Source organism: Corvus kubaryi, unplaced genomic scaffold, assembly GCF_017639235.1.
Source record: "Corvus kubaryi isolate FWS band 111438036 unplaced genomic scaffold, C.kubaryi_AGA036_p1.0 split1-131, whole genome shotgun sequence".
Classification (NCBI taxonomy): Eukaryota; Metazoa; Chordata; class Aves; order Passeriformes; family Corvidae; genus Corvus; species Corvus kubaryi.
The window spans coordinates 9,246,661-9,264,245 of record NW_024582073.1 but is presented as its reverse complement, the minus strand read 5'-3'; the positions used below and the strand labels follow the sequence as shown (position 1 = coordinate 9,264,245).

The 17,585-nt window shown below is 41.8% G+C and overlaps 1 protein-coding gene across 6 annotated transcripts in view; it reads left to right on the top strand.

The window, feature by feature from the left end:
- The first annotated feature begins 301 nt into the window (after positions 1 to 301).
- Positions 302 to 17,585, top strand: part of KLF3 (Kruppel like factor 3) — a 29,775-nt gene continuing 12,491 nt past the window's right edge. The window contains exons 1-3 of one of the 6 annotated variants that reach the window (XM_042053341.1): positions 302 to 718; positions 4,799 to 4,837; positions 11,503 to 11,599. In XM_042053341.1, coding sequence (XP_041909275.1) covers positions 11,543 to 11,599 — 57 coding nt within the window. In that variant the 5' untranslated portion in view covers positions 302 to 718; positions 4,799 to 4,837; positions 11,503 to 11,542. Of the gene's footprint in view, positions 719 to 1,175; positions 1,321 to 4,798; positions 4,838 to 7,557; positions 7,579 to 11,499; positions 11,600 to 17,585 lie in introns of those variants that run through there. The other 5 variants (XM_042053343.1, XM_042053342.1, XM_042053346.1 and 2 more) reach the window with 5 other exon arrangements.

Genomic DNA, 17,585 nt, shown 5'->3' with positions numbered 1-17,585 from the left:
GCAGCGGCCCAGCGTGAGCACCTCCCTTCCTTCCCCCCGGGCGCTGGGTGTTGCTGTTGTTTTGCTGCCGCCGCAGGTCGGCCGGGGTGGACGCGGAGGGAGGGAAGCAGGGAGGGGTGCGCCCTGCCGCAGGGCTGCTGCCAGGTGCACGCCTCTGCCTGACACACGGGCGGGGAGGAGGAGCTGGACGGGCAGGTTTCTCGGTGGGGCGGCCCTGTTCCCCTCCCCTCTCCTCCCCAGGCTGCTGGGGTTAATTAAGTGTCTGTGAGAGGCTGTCTGCCCCCGGGAGGCAGGGTGGGCGCGTAGTCAGTGCGTGCCCGCTTGTTTGTGAGTGGTGACTTGCCCCGGCCCCTCGGCGGAGCCTCCACCCCGCGGGCAGGGACCCGCCCGGCCGCGCTCCCTGCTGTGACCCTCCCACCGCCACTCACCCCGCCGGCCTGGGGAGCCTGGCAGGGCGAGCGGCGCCGGCGTCATGTGACAGCGCGGCCCGGTGCCAGGAGCCCGGGGGGAAGGCGAGCGGGCGGAGGGCGGGAGCGCGCTGCTCCTCCTCGCACACAGACCCGGAGACACCGCCGAGGCGCCTCAGCCGCGGGGACGCGGGACACGCCGGCCTCGCGCCTCGGTCCCACGGGAGCGCCCCCAGCCCCGCCACCTACCGCGACCCCCGGCGCTGCGGGAGCCGACGGAATCGCGGCGCGCCCCGCACCGCCCGCCGAGCGTAAGTGTGAGGGCGGGGGTAATGCGGGGGCCGGGCTGTGCCGGCTGCGGGATGAGGTGCCGGACAAGGAAAGTTTCCAGGCGCTGCGAGCAGTGCGGAGCCCGAGGCGGCAAGGTGACGCCGCGGGAGCCGCAGCCGCCCCGGGGGTGGCGGGAACTGGGTCTCCGTCAGGCCGCAGTTGCTGGGAAGGGGGAGCAGGACTTGCCGCGGGGGCTCAGAGCGGGACTCCCTCCGCGGCACCCGGGAAACTCGCTGTGCGGCCGGCGGGAGCCGGGGGCGCAGGGCCGCCGTGTCGCCGCGCCCGCCGGGCAAGCAGCGCACCTGTGTGGCCGGCGGGGCCGCTCGGGGGGGCGCCTTCCCCCGGCGCCCTTCCCCGCCCGCCTGTCCTCGGCGGGAGGGCCCGCGGGCCGCCCGCCCCTCGGGGCCGCTCTCCCGCCCAACGCGACCGCAGCCCCCGGCCTCTCGCCGGGGCCGGACAGGCGCATCTTCGGGCAGAGACTGAAGTGCCATCGGATCCTGGGCGGGATACAGTGCCCGACCAAACCGAGGTGGAAAGTACAGCGGGTTCGCTCGGTTCCGCGGGCGACGGGCGAGATGGCAGGGTCGGAGCTCGCGTCCGGGCCGTGTCCCACCCGTAGCGCGGAGCGGATCGGCAGGCGCCATGTCCCCCGTTTAACTCCTGGTGAAGTCTAGGATGAAATCGGTTCTCAAAAGTCTGCCCCTCGTATTGTCAGGTCACCTTAGCACCGCTTGGCCGTCATGCAGGCGAAGGTAAAACGTGGGACAGCACAGCAGTGAAGTGTGGAGTTAGAAATAACCTTGCCTTTGCTAGATGCCATTTGTTGGTGGGTTTTTGTTTGTTGTTTTTTTTTTTTTTTTTTCCCCCTGGATCTCTGTTTATTTGTCTTTAACCGAAAGGGGAATAGGAGTTACTTGCTTTGGACTGCTGTGAGGTGAGTGCCTGGCACAGCTAGGGGAACCCTGGCAAAAGAAGGCTCAGCAACGCGAGCCTGCGCTGGGAGATCACAGCACCTTAACCGGAGCTTGGGAGAAAGACCTAGTTCAGAGTAGCTCAAGTGGTCGTTCCCGAGTTACATACAGAAATACATTAAAGTTGTTTTGTACACTTCCCTTTTGGTTCAGGTACTGTACCTGCACTGTCTGCTGTGTTTTATTCACTTCCTCACCTTTGAAAATTCAGGAGGTGTCACTGGTTGTGGAACTGAACTCTGAAGGTTTAATTGTTGGGAAAAGCTGAATTTGGGTGTCTGATAGGAGAGCTCTGAAGACTTCATTTAAACTAATATTCATAAATATACATTACCTGTATTGAAAACAAAGAGTGATATGGCTGCTGACTAGTGACTTTTCCATCGAATACTTTTAAGATACACTGGCATGATAATCACATGAGCAACTGGTACTTGTGTGAAAGGAATTACATCTGGATTTGATAATCCCACCTGACCCAGAAGATACTTATTTCAAATTAGCTTTCACCTTGTATTTTTAAGAATAAATTGTTATTGTCTAGCATCAAAATATAAAAAACCTGAAGCTGACTTGACTAGCTTTTTTTTCACAAGCAGGCAAATATTCCTGTGGTTTTTCCCTGTGCACCTTGTTATAGTTATGGTACAGATCACAAGAGAGACTAGGGGTCAGGGCAAGGGGTGGGGGCAGGAAAGAATGCTAAATGGTCTATCCCTTCCCTGAGAATCCAAGCAAAATTTCCTCCAATTTGCAGAGCTGCAAGGGAGCTCTTAGGTACTGTGAGCATTTGACCTAGGTAACACCTGTTTAGCCAAAAGCAAAAGCTTTCAGATAAATAGTGATGTAAAGGTGAGATGAGTTGAAGATTCAGCAGTAATAGAGATGTTATACAATCACCAAATTACCTATATTTCCAGTTATTCAGTATGAAGAAGTAAGGAACTGATACTATTGGCAAAAAACCTACACCCACACGTTGCTGTGTAGATGCTGTATTAGCCAGTTTTTACCCTGTGTTCGTTATTAAAGTCCAACCTCGAAACCCCACAGCATTCATTGGTGTTGCTGTGGTACTCATCCACGTAATTTGCTGTAACACTTTCTCACATTTGATAATATTAGATGTCCCACCCGTGGTATATAAATAACTGATGCAAGGTACCTAAGAGAAGAGAGAGTATTTGAGACCACAGCTTTGAAGGAAAACAAGTGTTGAAGTTATTCTGCTGCATGAAATCTAGACAAGTTGTGCTATTCCTCGGCTTCAGCTCATTTCATTTATTCAGCTGTATATTTGGGTGCGTCAAAAGTAAAAGTAGTAAATTCATGGGAAATCAAATTCTGAAATGAAGTCTTGAGTGTGTATGAAAACAGGGATGTGAAAGGCTAAGCGTGTGATGGCTTAGAAAAATATTCTTGGGTGTACTGAGTGACGTTGGTCCTCAGCTATGGAACAGTATTGAGCGTGAGTGAGCCACTGTCCAGGAGCAGACCCAAGCTTTACAAATCCTTCCTGTCACGGTCTCATCCCCCAGCTCTGCCTGCGAAGAAGGTGCTTGCTGCCAGGCTGGGTGCTGCCTCGTTGATGTCATGAAGCCAGAGCTCTGTTTAGCTACTGGCATTCTGTAAATACAGTAATAAACCAATTGGTCTAAGGGAAGGTTTCAGTGAATCCTCCTGACCTGTGGTGTCTTAAAATCTCCTGCTCCCTCATTTTAAGGGAGCCTGTTTGTAAATAGGGCAGGTCCCCTGCATAAGGACAGTGTTTTTATTCACACCCAATGAACAAACACCTCCACCCACTGTTGTTGTTTTAAAAGACTCCAGCTGCTCATGAATATAGGGTCAGGGAGGGCCGCCTAAATGTTTCTCTGTGCTTTCTCCCCAGCGCAGCCAGCAGAGCTGTTTCCTGTTCTTTGTTTCAAGGCTGGGGTTTGCGTCACACATTCCAAGTGGCATATGTGGTGCTCTTTCCTGTTTCAGGCTGTTTTCTGGCAGTTCGGTAGCCTCGTCCAGGCCCCTTGTCACTGCCCCTCAACTCCCAATCCCCACCCGATGAGTTATCGTGTCTCTACACACTCGGGATTGCTTAAGATGCCTATGTTATGTCATAACGAGGTTTCCAAGTTAACCTTTAACGCGCGCCCTCGACTCCAGTATAGTAAGGGGGTGAACTGGAGAGCTTCACTCTGTTCACTGAAAACTTGAGCTCAAGTCTCCAGAAAGTTGTGAGCCAGTTTTCTGCTCTCGCTTGCTCATCAGCTGATCTGGAATAGCTCCATTAAAGTCACAGAGTTGCACTGATGTATAAAGAGTATAAGTGAGAAAAAAGTCCATATCTGTAGGCTCACAGTTGTGAGAGGGTTTTGGCTTCGGCTGTTACTCAACCTGAATGGCCCACTATAAGCACTTCATATTTCCAAATCTCAAAAGGAGTAGGTATTTTCTCCTTATACAGACTAAAAGATTCATTGTCTTCCAGATGTAATAAAGAAAATGAGGCACCGCTGTCTAACTTATCTTTGGCATTAATAAGTACTCCCACATTTTGCATTTCTGTAGGCATAACAGTAATTGTTTTACTCCTGTTTTTATATTTATCTTTCCCCCTCACCCTGTTGCAGGCAGATATAGTGAAAATTGAGAGGAAATTGAGAAAAACACGAATCTTTCTATTGCTTTGGATCTGACAGAAGAAGAGCTAAGGGACCCAAGCCAAAGTTCATTGAAATCAAGAGAAAGACTTGCATTAACCTCTGTGTGCCCTGGATGAAAATGCCAGATGGAGTGTTTATTCTTCTCTGTCTCTTATGGGCTGGAATATGTATGGCTTCTGTACCCACAGAAATACTTCCACCTTTTCATTTTACTCTCTTCCCCCCAATAGTTTTTAAAGTAGTCTTTTAGCTCCTGCTCTTGCTTTTCTGGTTGCTGCAGGTTAGCTGTGTGAGATCATTGCAGGTATCTTTAGGAAATATCTGAAACACACACTTTAAACTTCTTTCAGAGCTTAATTATATGTGAAAAAAAAATTTTTATTGGATTATGTGCACAGCACATACAGCAAACTGTTTTTTGTCTGTTCAGAAATCCAGATAAAAAGAAGTATTTGGCTACACAGTTTTGGTAAGTTGTTTATTGATTATTTCAATTTGTTGCTCTCAGTTGTTTTTGTTTTGTTGGTTTTCTGTTCGTTTTAGAACACTGTGGATGAGTTTATCCATTAGAACACGATTACATATTTTAATTCTTGTACTGTTAATTTGCCCAAGATTTCAAACAGTTAATCTTTTTTTTTTCCAAAGACAGAGGAAAAGAGTGGCATTTAACTGTGTTTAATATTGGAAACTGCTGTATAATAAATGCAGTAAATTTTGTGGTTCACACCTTTTTGTAGCCAGAAGTTCTATAAAACAGGGAACTGAGGTTAAAATTATAATAATTTTTGTAAACCAACTTTTAAATATTAATTAACACCATTAGCAGGAGGTCTTTTAGAGTTCTTTTATGCTGTCAGCATTAAATCTTTGTGTTTTCATTCTGAGGCTAGTTGCTTCCAATCCAGAATATGAAGTTTGGCAGAGCTGGTTTTTGGAGAGATTTAACTCTTTCCCATGAAGCATTCACTTGATGCCAAAGCTTCCTTTGAGGGTTTTGTAGCCGTAGGTGATATCTCCCAGGGGAAGGAAGTGTAAGTGTAGATCAGCCAAATGGAAAGACAAAGCTCCAACAGGTTTTAAATAGTAAACTAACTCAGAAGGGAAAAAACCTCCAACCAAACGCATGGTCTGCCTGTCATGCAGTCAGTGTGTGTTACCAACAAACTAACTTGATCCATGAAGACATGACAGAGTTTCCACTTTTAAAGAGTAAGCTGCTCTGATCACTGTAACATTTCTATCCACTACACTGTCCACCTCTTCTCCCTGGTAGTTTTTATTTTCATTTCCATAGGTACATAGAAGTTCATCAACATTTGCCCTGTATTCCGATCCTTGTTCAAATTAATCATTTAGGCTATTATTCATAAATGTATACATCCTTTCTCTAGGATTAGATTTTCTTTCTTCTTTCCCATGCTATAAAAAATGTTTAATCTCTTTCTCACATTTCCTGAAATAGCAGAACTCTTCACATAAGAGAACAGTATTTTCTGTCATTTTTCCCTCATAATAAAAAGGTTTACTCTTTCTCCTTTTAAATGATCTTAAAAATTAATCTCTTAAGAAAAACACAACAAAAAAAAAATGAAGTTCAGTTTGGAACAGAAAGATTATCATACCATTCCACATACTTCACTTGTTTTCAAAAGTCTGATCTTCTATCCTTACTAGACTGTTTCTCCTTCTAAGAAGTAGCTTGAGACAGGAAACCAGACAGCAGTCTGCCCTGATAAGGGAGAATATTGTCTAATGGAGGTGCCTCAAGAGCTTTTCTTTCTCCTCTTAGGTTCAGTAATTATAGAGCTGAAGATTGAACAAGGTTTACATGGGCTCAGTTTTTCCTTGGTAAAGATATTTTCTTAACAAGCACTTTGAAAATATTTTTGCCCAAGATTTTTGGATACAAGAAAGCCATTTCCAGGCGTATGGCTTCAAAGATCCTGCAATAGTATTATCAGAATTTTAATGGAAATACTGATTAGTCTGCTACACAGGTGATAAATGATTATGTCAAAGAAGTTCTAGGTCAAACAAGGTGACATCAACAAAGTTATGATGCACAAGTTTTTCAGCCTGCTTGCAGTCCTGAAAGGATAAAGATAAAAGATTTTCAAGTCTTTGCTAAGAAGCAAAAGTAGTTGAAATACTAAATACCAGAATTGTGTAGAAATGCTCTTTTTCTTAATACCTATCAATAAAACTTCAAGGAGAAAATTTTTGCCTAGGTACTGTTTTCTTTTACAAAATATTCTAACTGTTTCGACAATTATTATTGTTATCCAGTGGAAATCCAGCAAATAAACACAGAAAGCTGTTGATCAGTAGAATATTTTCTTGGTGTCCTGCTTCTTAATGATTTTCCTTCTGCTCTGTTCCTTATGGTCTGGCTGCTCTGGTCTCTTCCCACAGCACGGTGTCTAGACCTTTGTTCCTTCCACTGCTCTTGCTTGATTTGGCCGAGTCTGCTGTGCTGAGCTGGAGAGCTTCTTTGCCTGCTGCTATTTTGGGGTCAAGTGCAGTTAAGCACTTGCTTACTTCCCATTAAAGTTAATGGAACTTCAGAAACACTTTTTTGCTGACTCAGGTCTTGGTGAGCAACTGGTACAGTAAAGTGCGTTATGAGCTCTGGAAAACAGTTTCTGTACCTTCTGCAGGGAATGTTGGTCTCAGAAACTGGTTCCTCTCTGTCAAACTCTTTAGAGGTTCCATTGAAGACTACTCACTTGGGTTTGGAAAACCTCCTTTCCCTTTTGGTTTTCATCAGTGGAGAATCTTCTGATACTATTGTTTCTCCCTTGTATCAGAGGAAGTTTGACTTGAGGCTCACAGAAGCCATAGGTTCAGAGCAACCCAAAGAGTCCCAAAGTGCTTGGACTGAAGAGCTTTTGCAATGGGACTTAATGTTGGCTGCTGGATTCAGACAGTGCTGCAAGAGCTGCAGTTCTTTGCAGAGGGCACTCATGCAGTGCTAATTTAGCAGATACCATTGCATTATTCTGTAATTATACTGACAATAACAATCGTACCTTGAAGCTTCTAGGACAAAGACTTGCTGTACATGGGGCAGCATTCATTTGCTTCCTCCAGCACAAAGACTGAGGAAATAAACCCTATATATGTTCTCAGGCAGAGTGAAGAGGGGAAGAATGTATGGTCACCACCCCCCTGTCTGCAACAAAAGTCAGTCACTGACTGCTTTTCCAGGTATTTATTGAGAGCACAGGCTTTATGCTAGAATAAACCTTTGTTGTTGGATGTGCAGTCAAAACTGGCCCTCCACCCCACCCTTTCATTTCATAACAGGCCTGCGGAGTTGGTGGACCTTGAAGGTAGATGTGCAGAGCTGCTGGGAGTAGCTGCGCTGTGGTTGCCCTTTTCCAGCTGCTCTGCAGTGCAGATGTGTAGTCTGAGGGCATTTTTTAACCACTTTGCACATTTCATCCAGGGTAAATAATCCCTACAAGCCCTTATTGTCAGAATACACATCTAAGTACCTTTAAGCTTTCATTTAATCTTAATTATGTCTCTGAAACAATAAACCATATGCCTGTCAGGAAGTTAATATTGAGAAGTCTTTAATTCTGACAAGGCGATGAGCTCTAACAACAATGAATTTCCCTTCTGGAATGGATACCTTGCTGTATATTGGATCATAAGGGCAGAGTTTGTGGTGTTTCTGGCTTGCTGTCTTCGCTGGACTTCTGATAGGAGAATACTGAGGGACTTTGCCTGGACTTTACATTGCACCTGTCCTTATTTGCATGCAAAACCCAGTTGCTTCATTCGTCTTTCTGAAGTGCGGGGTGTGAGCAAAATCTTATCAAAAGCTGTGTCCTGTTTGGACAAGTTGGACTGACTTGGCAGAGATCCACAGGGTGGAGTGAATGGGAGGAGGCAAGAAAGTAAAACTGGGTGGCTTGTTAGCAGAAAAAAAGAGGGAGAGCAAAAAAAAGAGAGGGTGGAATGTTTGCTTACTGGATTGTAGTTAATTATTTAGTTTCAGATTACATTCATTTTAAATTCTTTTACCTCACATGAGAAAACCCTTTAATGCAAAATAGCTTACCTAATACAGTGAAAGGCAAAGGTTCTTATTTTTTAATACATTTAACGTTAATACATTGTTGTCACCTCATCGGGTTTTCCAGGGCACCTCAAGAATGAGAGATGGTATTTTGATTTTCCAGAAATTATTTGTAAGTACTAAACAATTTGCAGGCCTTCAAACAAGTACATTCTGAAATCACTCTGTAAAGTAGAACCCAACTGTTTTTTCATTCCTCTGTAATAGAAACAGGCAAGACTGTTTACCTTCCCTATTGCCCCCTTCTCAAATGTTTAGGAGAGAAAGACTGAAAAGTTTTGAGTTAGTAGGCATGATTTTACAAATATACTGGGAAAAACTATCTGCTTTTTAATGGAAGTACCATGCTTTATTCGTGTGTGAGTGTACATGCACATATTTGCTCATGAGTGTGGTCCAGGCTATCAATTTGGAGCATCATTTTTAAATACAAAGAGCAGGTTTTTGTGAGTTTATTTGCAGCCTCAGAAAAGCATCCTTTTGAGCTAAATTTTAAAAGCCAGATCCAAAGCTGACTTACACTGACTTTGTAGCAATCCTACAGAACCAAGTGTTACATCTTAATTAATTTTCCTTTCTTGAAAATTGGTTTCCAGTCACTATCAAAAGGGGAAAAGAAACCTTCTGCTTAAGAGTAAGGTGATGAAGATTGATTGATTCCTATACTCTGATGAAGCATAGTAACTTACATAAAAGTAAAGTTTTCCTTTGCTGTTCTTAGATGACTGCACTTGGGAAAGATTGAGAATTACTTTTCACTTCTGTTCAGAGTAGTACACTTCCTGTTGTCTATGTCAGCTTAATTCCTGTACAGTAATTTAGAGCTATCTCAGGAAACACGGAAATATGTAGCGTGACATGTGAAATGTGTATCAAGTGTCTTTTCACACACTTTCTTGGAGTAAAAGGTGAGAAGGAGTGACTCTTAAACTGAAGAAAATACAGTTTAAAAAAATTACAGAAAGGATGAGCATCATTGCAGTTACTTAGAACAAACTTTTCTCCTTCCCTTCCCTTCCCTTCCCTTCCCTTCCCTTCCCTTCCCTTCCCTTTCTTCTCTTTTTTCTCTGTTTCTCCCCTTCCTCTTCTTTCTTCCCTATCTTTTCTCCTTTCTTCCCTCCTTTATTCCTTCACTAAAGTACACATTGGTGTGTCGCTTTATCTATGCACATACAAACTAAAAATCAAAAGTTTCTGGAAACCTGAAAGGAATTAGTTCCAAATTCTTATGTAGGAGCTCTGAGTGGCTACATTTTACTGTAAACATTTTTCATGTCTAAAAGTACAACTTTTCTGTTTTCACAATGTGGATGAATGTGTGAGAATATGAATGATGCATAGATATGTGGATGTATTTCTGGGAAGTCAGTATTCTGAAATGTTAGTTCTAGCTATGTGAAATGTTGAAAACCTGAAAAAGATAACTTAGATAATGGTTATGTAAAAGATAACCATCCAAAGAAAGTAGTATAATTAATAACCTTCTCACAAACATACTTAAGGTATTTACGGAATTATCACAACTTTTAGCAAATAGTGCCATCTTACACGACTGCTCCCAAATGAAAACTACATACTATGTTTAAACTGGAAATTACATTAAGCTGCGTTATTTGTTTCACTTTAGTTTTGTGATTTGTTTTTGTCAGGCCTTCACCTTTTGTAAGATGAATTATGAAGATACTATAATTTACTTCCGCTGCTTGTTTGTTTCCATTATTCAAAATGCACACTGTTGTAATAGATTTCCAAAAGTCTTTAAACTTTGTTTATGTACCTGAATAACTAATGGTTGGCTTTAACTCATGCCATCTTTCTCTGGAAGCTCTTAACAAATTTTGGTCTATAAACACATGTTAACTGCAAGATTGCTCATTAGTGCAGGCTTATTAGAACTGTTTTAATTTGAGCAGGTGCATCTTAAAATGTTCATTTACATTTCTGGGAGAATTTGCCGGCCACATCTACGAACCTGTTGGTGAGCCTCCAGCCTGTCCTGTGGGGTGAATTGCAGATGGTGGAATCTGGCTGTATTCGCTTCTTTCCAGTGCCATCTACTGGCCAAATTGAATTTGTGTCATTTACTTTTGTCCTCGCATCTTAAAAGAGGTCGTACCACTTCCAGGCAGGGCTGTGAAATTTACAGTGTCCGGTCAGAACTTGCCCCTTTGACATCAGTCATATAATGTATAACCTCGAGTGATATGTGAACAGCTTGGCGCCATCTAAATGTCATTGTGAACAACTTCCCTTTGCTTTCCTGTAGTTTTTCTGTGTACCCTTATGGCTTTACCCAGAAGAGGTATGGCAAATGTGTAGTATGATAGTTAGGACATGCTTTACACTAAATACTTTTATTTCAGGCTTTTAGAGATTGGACAAGTAAGGTTTAACACTGGAAAAAAAAAAAAAGCCCTGAAGCTGCACAGAATGCAAACAGATTTTTTAAAGTGCTTTTATTTTGCACAGTTAACACAAATAGTTGTTGAATTCTCAGTAAATCTATTATGTCATAATTACTGATGCATTTTTTCTATTAAGTCATTGCAGCATGTTGAATGTAGTCCAAGTTAGTCTTGAATTTAAATCTTTTTTTTTTGCATTGATATCAGTGTCACTGAATGTGATATCTATTGAGTGTTTCTGTTAGTATTCTTAGGAAAGAGAGATCCTCTCCAGGATCAGTTCACTTGTATAAACAAGATTATTCTGAGGTTTTAATGCTGATGAGAAATGCCTGGTCTAAACTGTGATGTGTTAAAACACTTGACAGCTAATGAAAGTGAAAATTCTGTGGTCTTAGTGTCCTGACATGCACAACAAAAATTCAAATTAGCTTGCATTAAAGTGAGCAGATGCCCCTTTGTTTGAATAGCAATTTAGAAGGAAAAAAATTGCGATAAATTCAGTCAAAGATTAAAAAATCTATGTTAGAGATGAATAAATATTCACATTAATCTGACAAAATAGTAAGTTCTCTACAATTCAGAAAATTGATAAGGGTGTTTCCTGTGGCTTTCTCATACCTTGTCTTTCCCCAGCAGGACAGAACATCAGAGGTATCAGAACAGGTGAATAAAAAAGATGCTAATGTTTGACCCAGTCCCTATCAAGCAAGAAGCCATGGAGCCTGTTTCAGTGGTAAGACTTTTAAAATACATTGGCCCTAAAGATGACTCTTTAGTTTTTCCACCTTTAAATTCATAATGAGATGTAATTAAGCTGTGGACTAGCTTAGGAAAGGATGTGAAGCTATATTTTGTTCTTAGTGCAATCAGATTCACATTCTAGGAAAACTTTCTGTACTTTATTAATTTATTGCCTTAAATGACCTGACCCGTTGCTTATCAGAGGAGAGAGCATCTGAGTATTCCTGAGCCGCTGCTTTGTAAATATCATCTCTGTAGCTCATGCTGCTGATGGAGGTGGGTTGAAATTAAGTTGCCATGCTTCATGGTGAAGTGTCCATAGCCTGTGGTTTCAATGTTACACCCTTGAACTAGGTGGACAACTTCCTGCTGTGCCTTTTTCTCTTTTTCTCTTGGTTGTGGTAACAGGTGCCCATGCTCTAAACAGCAGAAAATTAATCCTGCAAAAACCCAACCCACCAATGGCTTTTTGCTGGGTAAACTGGTTGCACTACTTTACCATGTGAACAGATGAGAACTAGGGCAGTGGAGAAGGAATGTGGGGAAAAAGGGGGAAGAGGAGACACTTCTTTAAAATTGGGTTAGTTTTCCATGAACTTAGAGTATAGGGTCATCTCAGAGAAGAGTCTGCTAAGCCACAGCAGCAGGAACATGTAGGTGGGAGCAGTACAATGACAGTTGTGATGATACAGGCTGCTGCTGAAAGGAAAGGTTTTGACTTTGCTCTCTCCTTGCCAGCTTTGTGTCTCTTTTGTGTGACTGAAGAACTGTGTGGTCCTAGAATGATTTGGAACCTTTGGATCAGCTCACTGAATGGTCAGAATTGCTAACCCACCAAAAATACTAATTTTTTTGTTAGATCATGAAGCTGATCTGACTCATACTGGGCAGCTGCTCAATATTAGAGCAAGCGGAGGGGGAGGATGAGAGAATAGGACCTCCACTTTCAGCAGTAGCCTGCAATAACAGATGAAGTGTAATATGAAACCACACCCCTAGAAAGGCTGATCCATTAAAAGGGTGAAGTCAGTGTACATAACTCAAGAGTATATTAAACTTGTGCTCTGAATGGCATCTTTCAATGGAAAGTTTGCTTCCTGTTTTATTTAAAATAAAGAGTAATTTTCATAAATTTAAATGCATCTGTAAGCAGTCGGATTTCTTCAGTGCTATTAGTAACACTTCCGGGAGCTAAGTTTATATGCATTTAAAATTACAGTTTGACTTTCCTGGGGTTTATTTGCTGGAGAGTAATGATAGAAAACTGACTGTCACTGAAGGTACGAGTGTGATTAATTCCAATATTTGGGTCAAAAAGGAACCTTTGTGTTGGCCAGCCTGTCTGTCACTTTAATCATGGTTATTGTGTAACCATATTAAGATTAGTGGTGATTATCTGCTGTAATCTAAGATTATCTAATGGTGTCCATTGAAAGCAGAAAATAGGCTGGTTTTACAAAAGAAGTGTCACTACTGTCTTTTGGGCCGCCTTTTGTGCACGTCTGCCTTCATCTCCCAAAGAAGGTTCTGCAATGGTTTGGGGTTCTGCACAAGACACACAAATGCCCCAAACAGTTGTGTGCTTCTGGCAGATGGGCAGAGTCAGTCCCTCCACCAGGAGAGGAGCAAGCAGTCTTTCCCAGACCAGCAGATGAAGGAAAAACTGCAGTGGGAAGAACAAGGGAGCATTTCTGAGGCAAGTGCATTTCAAGACTGGGGTTCCAAATATTGGTTATTCTGTACCATATCCTTCTCCTAGTGATGTGGTGCCTTCCATGGGTTGGACCTCTGGAGTCTTCTCGTAAGTCAAGTGTAGTCACTCTGACCAGCTGTTAAAGACTACTTGGAGCGTTTTACCACATCTGTATGTTTTTCTTTTCACCACTGTATAAGGGAAAAAAAAAGCAGAAAAGAAAAAGCAGAAAGTCCAGAGGAAAGTATGGTTTCTGAGTGAGGTTTCCCTCATTGGAGACTACTTTGTTTTCCCTCAGGCTGAGGAGCACATGTTTCAGCTTCTGTACACACATAGGCTGCTTAGCCCCAAGCCCTCGAGCTCTCTGCTCTTCTTGGTCTTGTGGCTTCCTTGGAGCCCTGATTCCACAACCAAAACTGCTCTGGAGACACCTCTAAGGGGAGATATTGTGATATGGAGAGAACATAGGATAGGATAGCAGCCACTGAGTAAGTTAGTTTTCTTGACCACCTTTTGAGGAGGTGGAATGGGAGAGAAAATGTTAGTGTGATGTTGTGAGGTGCTAAGCATAGCAGTACAGGCTGACAGAACCCAAAAATCCAAAATCTGGATTATTTGTATTGCATCTTTCATTCTGATAGTATTGTTAGAGGCCAAATTAAATTAAGCCCCTTAGGAATAACTCACTCTTCTATTTGAACATACACTGTAGGTGTAAAGTCTGTCTCTCTTTAAAACATCATGGTAGTTGGAGGGGGAGAAGGAAACTAGTAGTTTTGACACCACTGTGTTTCAGGGTGTGTGGCTGAAAGGATTAACTATACTTCTCAGGTGACTGAAGCTCGCACCCACACTATTTCATCACTCTACCAACAGCTCATGCCATTTATTGAAATGGATTATTGAACATATATTATGATAGTTCTTAATGAACACTGACAAAGTCATCTGAGTCCTACCTAAAAGACTACCTATTTGCTGTGAGGACTTCTTAAACATTTGGAGAAATACTAGTTAGCATTTGGTGAAACAAGTTGCTTTTTTGTTTGAATTGGAATAAAGAGTTTTTAATCTGTGTAGCAGAATAGTAGAGAGAAGACTTGGTCAGGCACAAGAAGTATGATGCTGATTATGTGGGTCATTATGATTAGATTTATTGATAATACAGTACCTAAGTATTGCCAATACAGCATATAATATAATCAGGTCTAAAGGGTTATAATGTATATTTATAAGCAGGTTCAGCTAGAAATGTTTACAGTCTTTGGCCTTGCAGAATGCACAACTACAAAGGAACAAAGCACCTGTGGAAGTACTTCAGGGTTTTAACTTTGTATGTGACTGAATCTTGGCATTTTTACTCACCCATCCAAAAGTGAGTGTTCCAGTGTTTGCTGTGGGCATACTCTGCTGGCCTCCCTCCTGGGAAGGGGGAATCTACCTGGAAGCTTCTCACAGTCTCAGGAGACCAGTTGTCCCAGTCTCCAGCAGCATTTCTACCCTTTTGCAGGCTGGTGTGCACCAAAATCAATCACAATGGTAATTGCTCCCCCATCAAAGAATGCATAAACTATATGAGCATGCAGACAGTTATTCCTCCAGTTTCCACCTGGTATTCTTAGGATTAGGTTACACCGATGGATGCTTGTTCTTTAAAATAGACTTGTTGGCCAGAAGCATTCTCAGAGATGTAAATTGCACAGGCTTTTCCTTTTTAGCATTCTTGCAATGGAAGAAAAGTTCATAGGCAATGACATTGTGATCACCCCTGACAAGTCTGCAGCACTGTAAACGCACTGATGGTGAGTGGTGGAATGTTTACAGTTTGTTGAAGCTGGGTGAACTTTGTACTGTAAACCAATAACAGGAGTTTTAACAGAAGTACTTAATATTTCTTACCTGTTTTTTCAAGAGGCGGGCTAAATTTTAAATTCATACAGTTGTGTAGCTTTTAAGATGTTTGGTGTAGCAGAATTTGGCAGATTATTTCAGAGTGGTGCTTGATGATGTCTCCTTGTGAAAGCTGCAGTCTTTTTGGAGGTGATAGGAGTGCATGTGAAATGTTTGGGCTATCTATATGCTTGACAGATTGACAAGAGGAAAAGCATGGTGATTCTTCTTTGGGATTTTTTTGTTCTAATGGGATGAGCCACATGGATATGACTCAAAATTAGTTCCTTTGATTTATTTTCTAGTTTCTTTTTAGCTTCACTACTCTGGGTTTTATTATGGACAAACAGCAAGGAAAGGGAAATTAATTGCTTGGTAAGGCCTGAAGAGGGAAAGTGATGATATCAAACATAGAAAGAGCTAGATGGGGACTATAAGGGGATATATGTTGAAATACAATCTCGCATCCTTATAATGATCTGCTGTCGTGACATACTGTTCTGCATAGGGATGTCTAGGAAAGCAGAAGTTACAGGAAAGTGGGAATTTGTTGGGGTTTTTTCAGTCCAAGTTTTTTCAGTCCAAGTCAGACCAAACTCATGCATATGCTGTTAATTCCCACAGAAGAAATTCAAGGAAAATGTATCACCTTAAATATTTTAGGCAAACAGAGCAACGATATCTAATTTTCCATTGTTCCACCAGAATACGTTGCATAAACTGTAGGACAGGTGAGAAAAGACTGCCCTTGTCAGCCATGAACCATGCTCCTGCTTCCTGCACTTGGTGGCATTTAGAAAACTAAACAGAAGTAAAAGTTGGGCTTTTTTTTGTTTGTTTCTTTGCTGTAGTTAATGCTTCCTATTTACTGAGAGAGATTGTGAAGTCATCCTTACTCTCCCATCCCATATTCCCCAAGGGGTACTGTCTGTTTCCCTGGCAAAGGAAGGAAAATAGACACCAAATTTGAAAGCAGTGTTTCACATCAACCTAATGGCAATTGCTGTATCCCAGGGAGCTAGAAACTGAAACTCTGCTATGCTAAAAGATACAGGAAGCTTAACTGCAGTGCCAGGATAGATCTGAGTGTGACTTACTCCAAATGAACAGGGTTTCCACAAGACTTCATTTGTAGGGAAGCAAAACTGTTTTTCACCAGTGTCTGATTCACAGCAGATACTCTCCTTTTCATTGTCCTAGCATCCTTCTCAACTTTTTCATTCTTTTTTTTCCCCAAACACATCATAATTTGTCACACCACATTTTTCTATGGCAACTTCATCTGCAGTTCAGATAGAGTAGCAGTTAAAACAGCAGAAGAAAGAAAAGTTTAGGAAAATTATTCAAAAACTGACAGAAAAAACAGCTGATATTAAGTCTGTGCTGGCTTAATTACAACAATGAAAACCTTCTATGGAAGATAATGTGAGGCATATGGGGTAAAATACCAAGTTCCTAAAATAATCACTTCTTTAAAACATCATTATTTTCTTCCTAATTCGTGGAAAGTATTATTTGCTTATCTAAATATATGTTACTTAATATTTCTACTTTAGAGTTTCTACTTTAGAGTTCAGTGTACAACATTTTAATAGTGGAGTATTTTTTTCAGCACAGACACACACCTTTGAAGAGTTGAACGAGGATAACTTTATATAGAAAGGTTACAGGTAGAGATGCTTCGTTCTTAAATAGATTAATTCCTAGAGGTGTAAATTGCACAGGCTTTTTCCTTTTTAACATTCTTGCAGTGGAAGAAAAGTTCATAGGGAATGACATTGTGATCATCCCTGACAAGTCTGCAGCACTGTAAAATGCACTGATGCTTAATGGTGGAATGTTTACAGCTTGTTGAAGCTGGGTGAACTTTGTACTGTAAACCAATAACAGGAGTTTTAACAGAGGTATTTAATGGTTCTTACCTGTTAAAATTTAGATTTTTGGGCTATGCCCATAATTTGATCAGATTTAATTGACACTAAATGCTGTTAAATACTAAGTTATATCAATATTTAGTGGTCTACTTCACTTAGAATGCTAATAATTTCATTGCTTGGCTCAGCCGTGCTGGCAAGTCTACAGACAGCACTTCTTGCAATAATGGCATTTCATAAAATTCTGATGAGCCAATTACCATCAAGATGAATGTTTCTGTAGATGGAATTAGTAAGAATAGTCATAAAGTAAATATATAGCTTTCAGAGATTTAAATGTTTGAAGATTAATCACCATTGTGTGTGCTGCTTTATTTGAAGTTCTATAAACCGAGTGACTCAGCGTTGTTGTTTTATCACAGTGCTATGAATGCGGGAGGAAAATGTAATATTTTCTAAACTCAGTGTTTCAAACTGTAACTGAAAAGAAGAAAATTACATTTGTGTAATTTGCAAAAATA